Source organism: Microcaecilia unicolor, chromosome 2 (genome assembly GCF_901765095.1).
Source record: "Microcaecilia unicolor chromosome 2, aMicUni1.1, whole genome shotgun sequence".
Taxonomy (NCBI): domain Eukaryota; kingdom Metazoa; phylum Chordata; class Amphibia; order Gymnophiona; family Siphonopidae; genus Microcaecilia; species Microcaecilia unicolor.
Window position 1 is genome coordinate 619,531,439 of NC_044032.1, and position 19,318 is coordinate 619,550,756.

The 19,318-nt window shown below is 41.3% G+C and overlaps 1 protein-coding gene across 1 annotated transcript in view; it reads right to left on the minus strand.

The window, feature by feature from the left end:
• The window catches only part of ARHGAP10 (Rho GTPase activating protein 10), a 503,009-nt gene that overhangs the window by 227,389 nt on the left and 256,302 nt on the right, over positions 1–19,318 (minus strand). The window contains exon 14 of the mRNA XM_030191662.1: positions 18,174–18,248. Coding sequence (XP_030047522.1) covers positions 18,174–18,248 — 75 coding nt within the window. The remainder of the gene's footprint in view (positions 1–18,173; positions 18,249–19,318) is intronic.

Sequence of the window (19,318 nt, forward strand, 5' to 3'; positions counted from 1 at the left end):
AAACAACAATTTTAAAGAATATTGTTTCTTTTTATAATCAAATAAAATGATTTAAATATAAAATAATAACTGAGGTTTGCGGGGATGAGGACAGTGCTCATGGAGATGATGGGGTGGGGGCGGCGACAGTGCTCACGGGAACAGGGACAGAGCACTGATAGGGGCAGAGCTTATGGGGATGGGGACAAACTTCGCCCCTGTGTCATTCTCTAGTATTTATGTTATGGACTGGAGTAGAGTCAGATTATCAGCTTTTGTTAAGTGGCTCAATACTTGTTATCCAAAGATACAGTTCACTACTCCATATTCTAGATACATCATTAGTTTTTTAGATATAGAGATTCAACATCAGGGTAGTTTTAAAACCAGGATATTTAAAAAAAAGAGGACAGATCAAAATACTACATTACAGTATAACAGCTGCCATCCAGTCAAGTTTTTTTTAATAGTTGTATTCTTGTATTAATATTAATTGTCTTGTAATGTTTCTTCATAATTTGTTATGCAAGCCGCATTGAACCTGAGCTTTCGTGGGAAAATGCGGGCTAGAAATGTCATAATAAATAAATAAAATAAATAAAGGTTTACTATATTCTCAGTTCTTGAGATATAGATGGATCTGTGCTGATAGAACAGAATATAGAGATCAAGTGTGTAGATTGAAAGGCGAATTGAAACCAAGGGGAAGTTACAAGTTGTGTTTTAAAGTATTTTTCTGATAATGGATCAGTGGTTGAAATAATTTTAAAAATGGGAAATTGTGAAAATCCAACCTGTTTTTAAGGATAAGAATCTTTGTTTCGCATTTTCTACATGTAGAAATTTGAAGGAGATTTTAAGCCCTGCTCTAACTACCAGAGAACAGCTTATGTCATCAAATCACATTGAGTAAAGAGAAAATAATTGGTCACTTCAAGTGCAGTGGCTGCCAGACTTGTAATATCACTGTACAATTAAAGGAGTTTATTAATCCACTCATCTATCCTTTAAGTTGAAATCTTTTCATAACAGTAAAACTAATTATGTGGTTTATGTCATCAAATATAGCTGTAATTAGTTATACGTGGGAAAAACCACCAGATCATGTCACTGTATGAATGTACACAAGTCTAACATTAAGAAACAGAAATTAAATACCGTATTTTTCGGACTATAAGACGCACCGGACCATAAGACGCACCTAGGTTTTAGAGGAGGGAAATAGGAAAAAAAATTTTTTTCCTTTTTCCCTCCTCTAAAACCTAGGTGCTCCGGTGCGTCTTGTCCGAATCCCTCCCTCCGAGTTCGGGATCGCCCTCCCCCCGGCCCTGTCACCACTTCTCCCTACTCACGCGATCTTCCCTGGTGGTCTAGTGACGTCGGGGCAGAAAAGAGCCCCCTCTTTCCTGCCCAGCGCGCTGCTCTCCATCCTCCTGTATGCATTGCTGCCTGACGGTCTCGGCGAGATTCAAAATGGCTGCTGAGACTGCAATTCTCGGCGGCCATTTTAAATCTCGCCGAGACCGTCAGGCTGCATACAGGAGGATGGAGAGCAGCGCGCTGGGCAGGAAAGAGGGGGCTCTTTCTTGCCCCGACGTCACTAGACCACCAGGGAAGATCGCGTGAGTAGGGAGAAGTGGTGACAGGGCCGGGGGGGGGGGGGGGGGAGGTAACCCTGACGGCGATCCGGAACTCGGAGGGCGGGCGGCCAGCCAGCCAGCCAAATCTACCTTCAGACTATAAGACGCACCCCCCATTTTCCTCCCAAATTTGGGGGGAAAAAAGTGCGTCTTATAGTCCGAAAAATACGGTACTCCATTAGTGTCATATTGTAATATGTCAGAGCACAAGTTTGAAGATTTGCTATCTTTCCCACTGAACAGACTGCACCCCATATTCAGGGTGGTGATCGGGGTAAGAAACTTTTATAACAAGAACAATGGTGGATACAGTGATTAGACACATTAGAACCACATGGTTTAAATAATGGCACTGAATATAAGTACGTAAGTATTGCCATACTGGGACAGACCAAAGGTCCATCAAGCCCAGCATCCTGTTTCCAGCAGTGGCCAATCCAGGTCACAAGTACCTGGCAAGGTCTCCAACCAGTACAATACATTATATGCTGCTTATCCAAGAAATAAACAGTGGATTTTCCCCAAGTGTATTTTAATAATGGTCTATGGACTTTTCCTTTAGGAAGCCATACAAACCTTTTTTAAACCCCACTAAGCTAACCGCATTTACTACATCCTCTGGCAAAGAATTCCAGAGTTTAAGTACACGTTGAGTGAAGAAAGTTTCTCTGACTTGTTTTAAATTTACTACTTTGTAGCTTCATTGCGTGCCCCTTAAGTGCCCCTTAGTCCTAGTATATTTACCTTACCTTGATTTGTACCTGTCCTTTTCAGGGCACAGACCGTGTAAGTCTGCCCAGCACTATCCCCGCCTCCCACCACCGGCTCTCATCTTTTCTCCAAGCTGAAGAGCCCTAGCCACTTTTATTTGCCTTGTCGATTGAGTCTTTGGCTCAACAGATTCCCTCTAATACGGATATTTATGGTGTCCAGCTGTGAGAGGTCACATCATAAGTTACGTCTTGTTTGCAGATGATATTTTGATGTATGTGGGATGCCCGCATCTCTCTCTTCCAGTTATATTAAAGGAATTGCAGGTGTTTGGGCGGATGGAGGGCTTTAAGGTGAATTTAGATAAAACTGAGATCTTAGGGCTTACCCTTGACACTCCGGGGAAAGCTTTATTACAGGGTTATCTTCCTTTCAAATGAGTGAAAACTCATATTAGGCATTTAGGCATACAGGTACCTCGGGCTCTTACACAGATTTATTACCTTAATTATGATCCTTTGCTCTGGACTCTTAAGGCGGATTTATCTAGATGGCAACCCACATGGTTACCTTGGTGGGGACAGATTGCAGATTTAAAAATAAATGTGCTTCCCTATCTTTTGGGGTTTTTTTCCAAACACTTCCCATAGCAGTTCCTGAGGGGGTTTTGCAAATGTTACAAGGGGACTTTTCCAGGTTTATCTGAGGGGGTAGATCGCCTCATCTGGCCAAAAAAGTATTGTGGCAGGGTCTGAAATGGGAAGGGGGGGGGGGCGTTGAGCAGTGCCTAATATTTTGTGGTATTGTTGGACAGGACAACTTCGCCAAATTTAGGATTGGAAGGGATTTCCAGCTAAGGGGGAAGTGTTACTTGAACAAGAACATTTTTCTCTTTTCCCCCTCCATTATTAGCTTTGGATGTCTTGGATACCTTTGGATATATGAGGAGGATAATCAATCCTTTTGCGACACACCTTTTGGGATTGTGAAGGCGGATGAAGGGGAGAATGGGGATTGGGAGTCAGAGTTCATCTCTGGCTTCGCGTCAATTTGAGCCCCTTTTCCAGGTGGGGAGGGAAAGTGGGGGGGGGGGGGGGGGTTCCTTTGGTGGGAGGGAAGAGGGCTTATTTGTTTTCACCAGTTTATAGATGTGGGTAATTTTACCCCCTTTGCAGATCTGAAGAGAACTTATGGTTGAAACGAGGGAGACGTTTTTTCATACCTGCAGGTCAAACATTATATGATGGGACAATGTTGGCTCCAATCTGACCCAGATGTTACTGAACATTTTGAAACATATGGCAGGCTTTGGTTCATTGACCTAGGCTGCTTTCCTTGTTTTATAGGTTTTTTGGGGGGTGGAGCTTTCAGAGATTTGGGTTTATGGATCAACAGGAGCGTGATTTGGGTATGGAGCTAACATAGAGTGAATGGAAACGTGTTTAAAGAAGGTCAACAAGCTTCTATTTGTGTGTTGATTAAAGAGAATGCTGAGTTCAATTCCCACTTCAGGCACAGGCAGCTCCTTGTGACTCTGGGCAAGTCACTTAACCCTCCATTGCCCCATGTAAGCCGCATTGAGCCTGCCATGAGTGGGAAAGCGCAGGGTACAAATGTAACAAAAATAAAATAGATACTATTGGAGATTCTAGATGGAATGTTGCTACTATTGGAGATTCTACATGGAATGTTGCTATTCCACTAGCAACATTCCATGTAGAAGCCTGCACGGCTGATCTGCAAGGGCCGACTTCTACATGGAATGTTGCTAGTGGAATAGCAACATTCTAACGTAGAATCTCAATTAGTAGCAACAGTGGAGGAGTGGCCTAGTGGTTAGGGTGGTGGACTTTGGTCCTGGGGAACTGAGGAACTGAGTTTGATTCCCAGCACAGGCAGCTCCTTGTGACTCTGGGCAAGTCACTTAACCCTCCATTGCCCGCCGCATTGAGCCTGCCATGAGTGGGAAAGCGCGGGGTACAAATGTAATAAAAATAAATAAATTGGTTACACATTGGTATTATACCCTTCTGAAATTAAAAGCTATGTTCCCTAATGTGAATACTGAGGAGTACCGCCAACTCCAGGCTCCGCCCTTTCTGCCTCGCCTCACCCCATGCTTGGAATAAACTCCCTGAGCCCGTATGCCAGGCCCCCTCCCTGCCCATCTTCAAATCCTTGCTCAAAGCCCACCTCTTCAATGTCGCCTTCGGCACCTAACCACTACACCTCTATTCAGGAAATCTTGACTGCCCCAAGTTGACATTTTGTCCTTTAGATTGTAAGCTCCTTCGAGCAGGGACTGTCCTTCTTTGTTAAACTGTACAGCGCTGCATAACCCTAGTAGCGCTCTAGAAATGTTAAGTAGTAGTAGTAGTAGTACTGCAGGTGAAACTTTCTTTCATATTTTGTGGGAATGTGGGCCCATCCAGCCATATTGGACTCGGGTAGTTTTGGGATTAATCTGGATTTTGGGCAAACCATTTCCACTGACTCCTAAAGCTTGTTTGTTGGGCCTGAGTAATACAGCGGGATTCCAATGGCAAGTTCGCCTTAAGAAGCTTTGCTTGGCTGCAGCGAAGGAAATGATAACAGCTCATTGGAAACAAACATCTTGACCAACGGCACTAGATTGGCTGGTGTGAGTGGCTAATCTTCGTGATCTGGAAATACTCACTGATCGCCTTCATGGACGATATGGTCCGGATATAGAGAAGTGGACTCATCTTGCCCTTTTATTTTCTAATGCGGATTGGGAGGGTTAAAGGGTTGGGGGAAGGGTTGTTTGAGGTGGTAGGGGGCACTGCTGAATCACAGTATGTACCTCGAGGTGGAAATAATGTCGGAGGTGGTTGGGGGGAGGGTTAGGGGAGTCTGGGAGAGGGATCTTGTGGTATTTAAGTGTATTTTGTTGGGGTTCGGGGGATTTAGTTATGTTCTTGTTTTCTTCTAATAAAAATGTATTGATACAACAAAATGATGAGGTATAAATATGAAGTTTCACATCATACCTTACGCTATGATTTTATCTTGTTGGGCAGACTGGATGGACTGTACAGGTCTTTATCTGATGTCATCCACTATGTTACAAGACCTTGAACAAAGGAAAAATGAGGAGTTACTAGTTTTACTTCCTTTTTGTTTGAAGATAATCATTGAAAGCCTTTGACCAGTGTGGAACATACATCCTGTGAGATTTTTGCTGGCTGTTAATGTGGTGGCTTTACCCTGGAAAAGAGGTTATGCAGATGGTTAGTGGTAATTTGGAAGACAATGACCAGTGGTAGAAAGTACTGGGGAAAGGAGGGGTTTGATCTGTCTGAGAAGTCTTGGTTTAAACGATGGTGCACGGATTAGTGATTTAGATTTGTTCAGAAATAGATAGCATTCTTGGGAAGGGGGCGCCTGTTCCGAAAGGATGGACTCCACTTTAACCAACATAGAACCAGGCTAACTTTTTAAAAGGAGGTAGAGCAGCTTTCAAATTGGGGAGAAAGCCGGCAGTCACCCAGGACTGCATGGTTCAGTGCGGAGTATCTTCGAAGGATACTATTGAAGCAGGACGTTTAGGGAATCCCAATAGAGAGGTTTCAATAATAGTGAAAGGAAGCCAGGCGTGTTTCATGGAAGAACTGAGTAAAGGATGCAAATTATCCCCATCAACTTCAAAGCAGCTTGTAGATGCTAGGAAAAAAAACACAATTTGAAGTGTCTATATACAAATGCTAGAAGCCTAAAAAATAAGATGGGAAGTTGTAGTATATGGTACTAAAAGAGGAGGTAGCTATAATAGGCATCTCAGAGACCTGGTGGAAGGAAAACAATCAATTAATGGGACATTGTGTTATCAGGGCACAAATTACTGTATATTGCAATGATAGAGTGGATCAAATTGGAGGGGGAGTTGAGTCAAACAAAATAAATATTCTACATGAAACAGCAGCGTGGAATCCTTGTGGATAGAAATTCCATATGTGAAGGGAAAGAGTATACTGGTAGGACTGTACTACCATCCGCCAGGACAGAATGAATAGACAGATGAACCAACGTTTACAAGAATTAGGAAAGCTGGCAAATTGGGCAACATTATAATAATGGGTGATTTCAATTATCAATATAATTTAGCAACATCATTTTCTCACGTTTATTCTGTATCTTTAAAAGGTCATCTTGTTTTTTGTTTTGTGAAGAATGTTGAAATAAGTGGAGTTTTTTTTTCTGACTGATGACTAAAAAGAGCCCTCTGTGTTTATGAATGTTTATCTTTCAAACGGAGGTGTCTCTGATATACACTGAAGTCTTTTTTCTCTATTACATTTTCATTAAATAATACAAGATATACCTGAAGATACTGATGTTATGATTGTAGAAGCTTCTTTGAATTAGTGATATTGAGTTCTACAGATTCCATTTATTATAGTTGATTTCAATTACCCCAATATTGACTGGATAAATGCTACATCAGGCAGCACTAGGGAGATAAAATTCATAGATATAATAAATGACTGCTTCTTGGAGGAACTGGTTGAAGAACCGACAAGAAGAGGAGCTATTTTAGATCTAGTCCTTAGTAGAATGCAGGGCACGGTATGAGAGTTAACAGAGTTGAACCCACTGGGAAATAGTGATCATAACATGATCAAATTTGAGACTGGAGTGAAGTCACTGAAGAAATCTACTGTAGAAGCATTCAATTTTCGAAAGGGTGACTATGACAGAATGAGGAAAATGGTTTTTAAAAAGCTGAAAGGGTTGGTCGCAAAGATTAGGACTTTGAATCGGGCATGGGCGTTGCTTAAAAACACCATTGGAGAAGCCCTGACCATATGAATTCCACATAATAACAAAAGCGGAAAGAAGAGCAAATCATAGCCAGTGTGGTTAAAAGGTGAAGTGAAAGATGCTATAAGAGCAAAAAGTCCACCAACAGAAAGCGAATTTACAATATCAATGTCTCTGGTAACATTCAACAACTTGTGTACACAAACCAGGACTCTTAGCCACCAACTTCAAGAAAGTGCTAGAAACAGTTCACACCAGTATAATATAACAAATATATAATTTATAAGAGCAAAAAGAGCATCCTTCAAAGAATGGAAAAAGGATCTGAATAAAGAAAATAAGAAGCAACATGCAAAGCATTGATAAAGAAGACTAAAAGAGAATAAGAAGAAAAACTTGCTGTGGAAACAAAGACTCATAGTAACACCTTTTTCAGGTACATCAGAAACAGAGAGCCTGTGAGTGAATCTGTGGGACCATTTGATAAGGAAGGAGTGAAAGGGGAAACTCAGGGAGGATAAGGCCATAGCAGAGAAATTGAATGAATTCTTTGATTCGGTCTTTACAGAAGATATAAGATATCTACCTGTACCAGAAATGGTTTTCAAGGATGATGATGCAGAGTAACTAAAAGAAATCTTGGTGAACCTGGAAGATGTACTGAGCCAAATTGACAAGTTAAAGAATGATAAATCACCTGGACCGGATGGCATACACCCCAGGGTACATGCCCTTAGTACTTGAAGATTGGAGGGTAGCCAATGTAATGCTGATTTTTAAAAAGGGTTCCAGGGGTGATCTGGGAAATTACAGACCGGTAAGCCTGACGTCAGTGCTGGGGAAAATAGTGGAAACTAATAAAATTACGGAACTCAAAGAGAAACATGGTTTAATGGGATACAGTCAGCTTCGGTTCAGCCATGGGAAGTCTTGCATCATCAGTTTGCTTCATTTCTTTGAAGGCGTAAATAAACATGTAGATAAAGGTGAGTCAGTTGATGTAGTGTATCTGAATTTTCAGAAAGCTTTTGATAAAGTTCCTCATGAGAGACTCCTCAGAAAATTAAAAAGTCATGGGATAGGAGGCAAAGTCCTTCTCTTGATTAGGAATTAGTTATCGAACAGAAAAGAGGGTAGGGTTAAATGGCCATTTTTCTCAATGGAGGAGAAATGGAGGAATAGTGGCGTGGAGCAGGGATCAGTACTGGGGCTGCTGCTATTTAACATATTTATAAATGATCTGGAAAACGGAATGACAAGTAAGGTGATTAAATTTGCAGATGACACAAAACTATTCCAAGTTGTCAAAACATATGCGGATTGTGAAAATTTGCAGGAAGACCTTAGGAAACTGGAAGACCAGGCATCTAAATAGCAGATGAAATTTAATGTGGACAAATGCAAAGTGATGCACATTGGGAAGAATAATCCGAATCATAGTTACCTGATGCTGGGGTCCACCTTAGGAGTCATCACTCAAGAAAAAGATCTATGTGTCATTGTAGACAATATGCTGAAATCTTCTGCCCAGTGAGCGGCAGTGGCGGTAAAAAGCAAACAGGATGCTAGGAATTATTAGCAAAGGGATGCAAAATAAGACCAACAATATTATAACGCCTCTGAATCGCTCCATGGTGCAACCTCACCTTGAGTATTGAGTTCAATTCTGGTCGCCGTATCTCAAAAAAGATATAGCGGAATTAGAAAAGGTTCAAAGAAGAGTGACCAAAATGATAAAGGGGATGGAATTCCTCTCGTATGAGAAAAGGCTAAAGAGGTTAGGGCTCTTCAGCTTGGAAAAGAGATGGCTGAGGGGGGGATATGATTGAGGTCTATAAAATCCTCAGTGATATAAAACAGGTACAAGTGAATCAATTTTTCACTCTTTCAAAAAGTACTAAGACCAGGGGACACTCAATTAAATTACATGGAAATACTTTTAAAACAAATAGAAGGAAATATTTTTTCACTCAAAGAATAGTTAAGCTCTGGAACTTGCAGCCAGAGGATGTGGTAACAGCAGTTAGTGTATCTGGGTTTAAAAAAGGTTTGGACAACTTCCTGGAGGAAAAGTCCATAGTCTGTTATTGAAGTTGACATGGGGGAAGCCACTGCTTGCCCCAGGATTGGTAGCATAGAATGTTGCTACTAATTGGGTTTCTGCCATGTACTTGTGACTTGGGTTGGCCACTGCTGGAAGCAGTATACTGGGCTAGATGGACCATTGGTCTGACCCAATATGGCTATTCTTATGTTCTCATGTACTCTGAATATCAAATGATAAGTGTTGGAGAAGGAGTTCTCCCAATGAACTGTGATGAAGTTAGGAAGAAAGCCAGTTTAATACTGTACCTGAAATTCTGATGGATGATAATCTGGAAATCAGAATGTCATGACTAACTAAGTTGAAAGCTCCTGAAAGATCGAGTCAGAGTACGACTACTGTTTTGTTTTGATGTATGAATGTATGGATAAGAGTAGCAAGACCTAGGAGAGCTGTCTCGGTGCCTGAACTTGGTTCCAAGAGAAAAGCTGTGGCAAGCTGTGAAGACAGCGATAATACTTAGTAAAGCTGAAAGAACTTGAGCTTCTGGTGCCAACATCCTGTTGTACAAAGTTAATGGACACTTATCTTATGTGACTCATGGCAGTTATAGCTGCAAAAGAGGCTTCCACCAAGTACTGAGTAGGGAGGGACTTATTCAACCAAGACTTTTTAAAATTATTTCTTACTTTTAGAACATTTCTATAATTGTTCTTTCATAATGAAAATGTAAAGCATGTTGTGTAGATCCATGAAAAAAGTTACTACTTTAAAGCATTTTGAACTGTATTCTTTAGACTGCAAAATGTGCAAAATATGAATTTACAAAAATCTTCACACCCTTATATTACAGGGCACCTAGGATGCCTACTTTTCTTTATAAAATACTAACTAGCTTAAGTGGCAGGCCTGAACATTTATGCCATCTCTAGGGCAAGGTGTAAATGTCCGCACCAATATTAGTCAGGTACGCACATATATCTATACAAGTAATTGTGCACCCCATCCACACTCCACTCAAATTTCATCCCTATGCATACTGTAGAAATATGCTGTCACATGCTCTCAGTGAAATACAGGCCAATGGCTCAGGCTAAGAACTAGGCCTGTAAAAATCAAAGATCACTTCTGACACAAATTACATTTCACTGTAGCAAGTGCAGAAATGAGGTAATTGAGAGCTGACAGGGGAGAGGGAATCTGCTCTATCAACAATGGTGGGACTGCCTCCTGCAAAAAGTCATGAGCAAAGATGTTTTGGCTAGTGGAAGATAGCAGTAGGTCAGGTGCAAGTAGGATGAGAACATCCAAAGGGGGGCTAGAGGAAGGCTTGGGAACATGTGAAGTCATTCTTATCAACTGATAACTACTACTACTACTTAACATTTCTAAAGCGCTACTAGGGTTACGCAGCGCTGTACAATTTAACATAGAAGGACAGTCCCTGCTCAAAGAGCTTACAATCTAAAGGACACGTGAACAGTCAGTCTGATAAGGACCAAAGAGTTCTGGTGAGAAAGTTAGGGTCCACTGGGATGAATAGTGCCAGAAGGATATAAAAAGGGCAGTCTGAAGGGTATCAGAGCAGAAGGCTGAAGAGAGAGGACAGACTGCACCTGCTGTGTGAAGCGTTATCCCATCATGTTCCAGAGATGAACACCTAATTTGCCTGTACTACCTTTGGGTAAGATGCTGATGCTAATAAACCATATTATTGTATCTACTGACTACTGGGTTTCTTTCTAATTATGGAGCTTGCCACTGCCCAGACTGTGTAAAGCAGTCATGAGCAAATACAAGGTCGGAGTGATTAAGTATTTTAAGGGAACATGCAGTCATTTTCAGGGTAGTAGAAATCCCATTGCTTCCGCTGCCCAAACCGTTCCAACAGACCCAATTATAATCATTATGGTAGCAGAGGATGGTTTGTCCCTCTGGGATTCACTTAATTTATGGATCTGCCGCCTTTCCATCCGTTTTTTTTCCTCTCTAAATTTAGGTAGAAGTGGGCACACTGCACATTTAATTCAATACATTTTTTTTACACTTTCTCACTGGCAAAATATGTGCTACCAAATCAAGGTACATACTTCCCAACTAGTCAGTATTCTGTAATGGATAATACATGCTTTTATGTTGCCTCATCAGTGCGTAAATGATTAATACACCCCAAAGTGGGTGTGTACTTTACCACTTCAAGTACTTGCTTCCTCAGGGAATTACCCCATATATTTTTCCTTATAAACCCCAGCATTCTTCTAGCTCTGGACCATGTCTTGTCATACTGTTTCACTATCTTGAATCAATGGACATCATCACCCCAAAGGCCCTCTCTTGCTTAGCGAACCTCAGTATTTCACCTCCCATCAAGTATTACTCCCTCAGACAACCTGTAATGCTTTGCTACTGAAACTTATTTGCCATACAGTCATAAGTACATTGCCATACTGGGAAAGACCAAAGGTCCATCGAGCCCAGCATCCTGTTTCCAACAGTGGCCAATCCAGGTCACAAATACCCGGCAAGATCCCAAAAATGTACAAAACATTTTATACTGCTTATCCCAGAAATAGTGGATTTTCCCCAAGTCCATTTAATAACGGTCTATGGACTTTTCCTTTAGGAAGCCGGCCAAACCTTTTTAAAACTCCGCTAAGCTAACCGCCTTTACCACATTCTCTGGCAACGAATTCCAGAGTTTAATTACACGTTGAGTGAAGAAATCGTTTCTCCAATTCGTTTTAAATTTACTACATTGTAGCTTCATCGCATGCCCCCTAGTCCTAGTATTTTTGGAAAGCATGAACAGATGCTTCACATCTACCCGTTCAACTCCACTCATTATTTTACAGACCTCTATCATATCTCCCCTCAGCCACCTTTTCTCCAAGCTGAAGAGCCCAGTCAACCAGTCTTTGAGCTTTCTTAGATTGCTAACCATTCCATCTACTTTCTCTGCTTGCCTTTGTTGCAGACAATGGCATCATCCACAAAAACAGAAACAAACAGGAGACAGTCTACTGTAGAAGTACAACAGACAACCAAACCAAAAGAAAAAAAGCAGATAAAAAAAGACAGAAAAATGGAACAGGAGGGTAACAGAAGAAGTGGTTTATTACAAGTTACCCGACGTGGCCATGTTTCGCCCTCAGGCTGCGTCAGGGGTACAAAAAACTAGTAGGGGTAAAAAGCAAAGTGAACCCCTAAAAGCAGTCATACAACCACCTTACATAAGTGCTTCCCAAGGAAGGACAAACACAGCAAGAGTATATCCAAATATCAACTTTAATGCACACACTGTACCTCCTTGTGATCTTGTGTGCTCTACAGGGACAGGAAAATACCTAGTGTATCTGAATATACACTGCTTTGATAGTTTTCAGGCTTGCAGGTGATATATAGGAAATTAAAATAAATAAACATAAAAAGCTTTGCTCAAATTCTAGCCTATACACAATCAGGCTGGCTCCCAGTCTATCTCACCAAATCAAAGTAGTCAATCCGATTTACCTGGCACAATGTCTCTGGTGAACCCATTCTCATTTACATCCTGCACAGCACCTGATTCACGATCTTTTCTCACCACAAAAATGTGACTGATCAGTCATTTCCAGCTTCCTCTACTACTGTTTAAAAAAACCCAAAACAAACTAACAAATTATATCGACCCTTATCCAGTTTCACAGAAACAGTCCCATCTCCAAAGATCTATTAACAGGTCTTTCAACAGACCAGTGACAACCTCTCTGAGCTCCACAGATCATCCTAAGATATATTCTGTCTGGCCCCAAGGCTTTTGTCCACTAAGGTTGTCTAGTTCCACACAAACCATCATTTGTAAATTTATTTATTGGGATTTACTAACCGCCCTTATGAAGAGATTCACCCAAAGCGATATACAGCAGGTACAAATGAGGTAAACTTGAAAACAGTAATTTGAAACCTAATAATAGGACTACCATGAAACAGGATCAAAAATATACATAGTTATACATAATTAACAGCACTGAAATTCAAACAATAGAGATATAATATGATATCAGCATAATACTACTACTACTACTTATCACTTCTATAGCGCTACAAGGCATACACAGCGCTGTACACCATACAAAAGACAGTCCCTGCTCAAATAGCTTACAATCTAAGTAAGACAGGTAAACAAAGAGAACAATTAAGAGGTAAGGGAAATAAAGAGGTGGGGTACAGGGCAAGTAAGTAGTGGTTAGGAGTCAAAAGCAGTGTCAAAGAGGTGGGCTTTTAGCTTGGACTTGAAAAAGGCCAAAGACGGGGCTAGACGTACAGGCTCTGGAAGTCGATTCCAGGTGTGAGGTGCAGCGAGATAAAAGGAACGGAGTCTGGAATTAACAGTAGAGGAGAAGGGGACAGACAGGAGAGATTTATCTACAGAGCGGAATACACGAGGGGGGGGGGGGCGTTTGGAGAGAGAAGAGTGGAGAGGTACTGGGAGCAGCAGAATGAATTCACTTATAGGTCAGCAAGAGAAGTTTGAATTGAATGTGGAAATGGATTTGGAGCCAGTGAAGTGACTTGAGGAGTCATAATACTAATGAAATACCTAATAAGCACGCATTAGAACATTCAAATTACATAGATATGATGCTAATGCTTTTCAACAATACAGCTTACCATGTAACCGAGAGGCCAAGTGCAGATTTATAGCTGGCGATAAGATGGGTATTTCAAAGTCAGTTGGTATAAATAGATGGATGGCTAAACTCAAGGCAAAATATTTGTACAATTAAATTAGATATAAGGAACTGGTCTCAGTTACAGTGTGTGTAGCAAGCTAGTCCAGGTGCAGAACGGGTTTATAGTCAGTCACCCTATATATTAAAAGCTTGAGAGAAAAGCCAGGCTTTTACTTGCTTCCTGAAACAGAGGTAGTCATGAGTTAGCCATAGTCCCTTCTAGGAGTAAATTCCAGAGTGTGTGGGCTACTTCTGGGGCACCAGCTACCCAGTAACCAAAAGGACCTCACAAACAGTTAGTAGTTAACCTCCAGCCCCTTCTTCAGAAGATACTGAACACAACCATTTTAGCATTTCAGCTTCCCCCCCCCCCCCTTCTTTTTACCTCTCAATCATTCCCACCTCTTTCTTCCTCATTTACATACCTTTTAGCTATCTTTCTTCCCCCCCCCCCCCCCCATTTGCAAAGCCAAGGATAACAGCAATGGCATATTTTATGTCATTTTATTTACATAAATATATAGTGAAAATGACGAGGATGCGCATTTTCGATATGATGTCTAAGTCCAAAGTCTGAATTTATTTATTTATTTATTTTATTGCATTTATATCCCTCATTTTCCCACCTCTTTGCAGGCTCAATGTGGCTTACAATACATCATGAATGGTGAAGATATATTAGAAAATAGACATTTGGTGTTACAGAAGGATCTTGGGCAACATGATAATGATAAAACATGATAGCAGTATAACGAGCAGATATTGTAAGACAGTTCTGAATATATATGAAGGAGTTGTGTATATTCACATTGGTAGATCTTTGTGGTATGCCTTGTTGAAGAGATAGGTCTTCAGTAGTTTGCGGAAGTTCGTTAGTTCATAGATCTTTTTTAAGTTGCGCGGCAATGCATTCCATCACTATGTGCTCAAGTAGGTAAAGTTTGACGCGTGCATTAGTTTGTATTTTAGACCTTTGCAGTTAGGGAAGTGCAGATTAAGGAATGTGCGGGATGATTTTGTGGACTAGGGAGCATATTTTGAACGTGATGAGTTCTTTAAGTGGGAGCCAGTGTAGTTTTTCTCGTAGGAGTTTAGCACTTTCATATTTTGTTTTACCGAATATGAGTCTAGCTGCAGTGTTCTGGGCTGTCTGATGTTTCTTGATTATTTGCTCTTTGCAGCCGGCGTAGAGTGCGTTGCAGTAGTCTAGATGACTGAGCACCATTGATTGTACCAGGTTACGGAAAACAGTCCTTGGGAAGAAAGGTCTTACTCTTTTTAATTTCCACATAACTTCCCATCACTTGTTTGTCTTGACTCTATTTCTCTATTTCCAATCTTTGTAATTTGAATTATGAGATGGGCCCCAATTTTTTTTTTAATCAAAAATAGGTTAAAAACAAACACACTAGTAACACCCCTCTCAGCCCCTTCAGAACCTTGACCAATGAGAGGTTGCCAGAGATTCAGCAGGAGCTGGAAAAGCAGCCTAGTAGCTGGAATGGCAGCCTGCAAACCAGGGCAGCCAGGGTTCAAATTCCAGTTCTCTCACTAATGCCCCTTCTTCCTTGTCCAAGTCACTTCATCCTCCACTGCTTCAAGTAAAACAGATTGAGAACCTTTCAGAAGGAGATCTATTAATTGTACTTGAATATAAACGTCACTGTCAACTTGGATTTGGAAAAAGTGAATAATTAAATCTAAAATCCAAATCTGAACCCTACTTGATAGTACATCAAGAACCATAACAGCCACAAATCCAACATGCAACTTCAAGACACGAAGGAGGGAAATAAAATGGAGAAAACAGTCAATAAACTCAATATATTCCACTTGTTCTGATTTATGTCAGGTAATTCTTCCTCTAAGTTATGGTTATAAAAAAGGAGTTATTTCAGTGCTGTACCAAGAACTGTGCAAACAGTAGGGCCATACAAGGTGTAACTATGGAGGAACACAAAAATTGCTCCCAACCCCGCTGTCTTCTCTCATTGGTATATGGCGAGCGAGGTGCACCAATGGAAGAGCCACCACAGAGTGGAACTATAGCTCAGTATGGTTTTGAGCTGCTAATATCTTCAGTTCAAATACAGATGAACTAACATTCCATAATGCACGCTGTTGATTACAGGACTACCGAAACTATTTTTTTTTTCAGATTCAGCTGAAACTGAACCTGTGATCAAATTTCATTTTTTGGTTTCAGCTGTAACCGGCCACCTCTAATCAGCGCTGCCCTCTCCCTCCCCAAACAGAAGCAATACTCCTCCTGGGTCCCCCACCAGGACCCCAATCACCACCTGTAGGCACCCCCCCCCCCCGGGCCTACTTACAAGCACTGGTGGGCCCAGCAGTGCAGCCAGGGCAGGAGCGATCCCCACTTGCTCCTGCCAACTCCCCTATCAAAATGGCTGCCAGAACCTCAAGCAGCAGTCTCATAAGACTACTGCCAGACATAGCAGCAGCCATTTTGAGATTGGAGCTGGAATGGAAAGGCAATCGCTCCTACACATACCAGCTCCAATCTCAAATTGGCTGCTATAACCTCTGATGGAAGTCTCACGAGAATGCTACTTGAAGTTGCGGCAGCCATTTTGATAATGGAGCCAGCAGAGGCAGGAGCAAATGGGGATTGCTTTTGCCCTGACTGCACCACTGGACTACTAATGTTTGTAAGGTAGGTGGGCGTTCAGGAGGAGGAGGGACCATGAAGAGAGCCATTCCTGTTCAAGGGGAGGGGGAACGAGGGCTGCACTAATTTCAGGGACACCGCATTGTTTCAGTTTCAGCAGAAAACACACCTGTATTTTCGGTCGAAACTGAAACGACTAAATTTGAATTTCAGGTCGGTTTTGGCCCTGAAGCCAAAACTCAGTCAGCGTCTACTGTTGCTCCCTTAATAATCCTGCATTGTGTTTCACAATGTGCCCTGCTTGCTTAAAAAGGCTTTAGGAATTAATTTATATGTAACGATGTACCTCAAGGCACTAATATCAATTAACTGGATTGGGACATCAAGATATTAATATTTAGCAAAGACACCTCAGCATAACACAGTGACACAGGAGCCCTATGCCTAATGCCTTGATATTACACCTGAACAGACTGCCTGTAACAACAACAACAACAAAAAAGATGTCATCCTACAGGTGGGCACCGAGCCGAAAGCATCAGCTGATATCAAAGCACTTTGTCATTCCTGTAATGTCGAGAGTAATGAAATGAATTCACTTGTTGGCTTCCTCTAGTCTGCCTTGCCAAAGAACACTGTGTTATCAGCACAGATGGAGAATGCATGGATCTGGAGAAAAGCCTGGTGCCAGCTGCAAACATGCTGCACAGAATACCAATGAATCCCCAGGAATCAGACCTTTGCTGTCAAACGACACGTTCAGACGGTTCATAAAAGAAATAATTCAAAAGAAATGTAATCCCATTGGTCCCATCAAGCAGCATGTACTGTCACAGCATTCCAGACAAGCTATCTGGAAATGTTCCATATGGGGGGGGGGGGGGGGGGGGAGGGACCCAAGGCTGCTCCAGTAGTGAAGCACAAGCTGCCAATCTCCCCAAACCTCTCTGATAATAATAAAAACAGACTAGGCAGGAGGAAAATTAACAAATGATTGCTTTTGTAATCAATATTTTTGGCTTTTCACCTGGAGTTTTCAGTCAACAAAATTTAGGGGCCCTTTTACTAAGCCGCGTAAGCGCTTACGCGCACCCAACGAGTGCCTATTCCGAGTTACCGCCCGGCTACCGAGTGGCCCTTGCGGTAATTTCATTTTTGCCGCACGTCCGCTATGCGCGTCCCAAAAATATTTTTTATTTTCTAGCGTGCGTAGGTCATTAACTCCTGGTTACTGCGTAAGACTTTCCCACTAGGTCAATGGCTGGCGGTAAGGTCTCAGACCCAAAATGGACGCGCAGCAATTTTCATTTTGCCACACGGCCATTTTCGTCAAAATTTTAAAAAGGCCTTTTTTTATAGGTGTGCTGAAAAATGATTCTGCCCGTGCCCAAAACCTGCGCCTACACTACCGCAGGCCATTTTTCAGCGCACCTTAGTAAAAGGACCCCTTAATGTCAGAAACAGGCAACTAGGAAAATAGCCACGTAGTAGCTGAAATAACTAGCACAGAATGCACAACTATCCAGTTTACAAATGATGCAGTAACTGGATGAGAAATTTTAAATTCAAAACTTGTAACACTTGTGCAGCCAAAAGAGAAGCATATCAAGATTAAGAAATAAATTTAAATCAGAACACAGTTAAGAAAATAAGATTATAAAATGGAGGCATACCCATCAACAAACTGAGAAGTCTCTGGACCTTTGAACTCACCCCCACAACTCTGTACAATCCCTGGTCATTTATACCTATTGGAAAAAAAAAAAAGGTTACTTAATGCGTCAACTGTGAAAAAAAGCCCCAATCCATAATGCAGTGAGCTGTAATAATAATAATAAAACTTTATTTATAACCCGCTATATTTTTAAAAGTCTAAGCGGGGAACAAGTTACATACAAAATATTAAACAAAGAAAGCAATAAAAATGTCACCGCTCCCAGCTATGCAGAGTGGCAGCACAGAATGTATGAGCTAGGCATCTACGAGCTTAAGGATGCTTCTCTGAAACATGCCCCTGGGAATATTATAAATCATTATGGCTTTCATTTTATGCCCTGTCTGGGATGCCATGGAGGGGCATAATCGAACGGGGCGCCCAAGTTTTCCTGAGGGTGTCCTTCCAGGACGTACCACTTGTACCACTAAGGTTCAAAGTGGTTTACAAACTCAAGAAAACGGAAACAAAAACTCAGGAATTACAGAGAAGTAATAATAACTTATAAAAGATTAAACTAAAACCTAACAGAAAAATCTTCTAAAAACAGTAGTCTTAAGAAATTTCCTGAAAAGAGCATATCTATACATACTCTAAACTTAACAATAAGCTTTTCCAAATTCTCAGTGCTTGAAAGGCCAACAATTGTTCAGAGAGGCTAAATCATCTTACTTAGGCGAGATATGAATGGAGAAAAAGTTTTGATCTTCTACACCTATTAAAAGTGGAGAATTTCACATGAGACAATATTTTGAATATTCACTGTATACAACTTTAAATAGCACACATGCACATGAATATGAAGTCAGATAAAGACTGAAAAGCCTGTGTAATATGCCCCCTTTCACTGCTTATCACAGTAGCACAGTTTTTATTTGGTCTCTGGTTTTACCCGCTCTTCTGTGCTCAAGAACGTTCTGCGTTATTAGAGTTAGAAAAAGATCTAACCTCAATGGTTCTCTGGACGATAACTCTAGGAGAGGGAACTAGATTTGACGAGGCAAGTAGGGAGCAATGAGACTCATTGACCCTTAATCTCATCGCATTTTGAGAAGAGTTTTCACTACATGAGGTAGTGGGGGGAAAGCTGATAGAAGGTCTGTT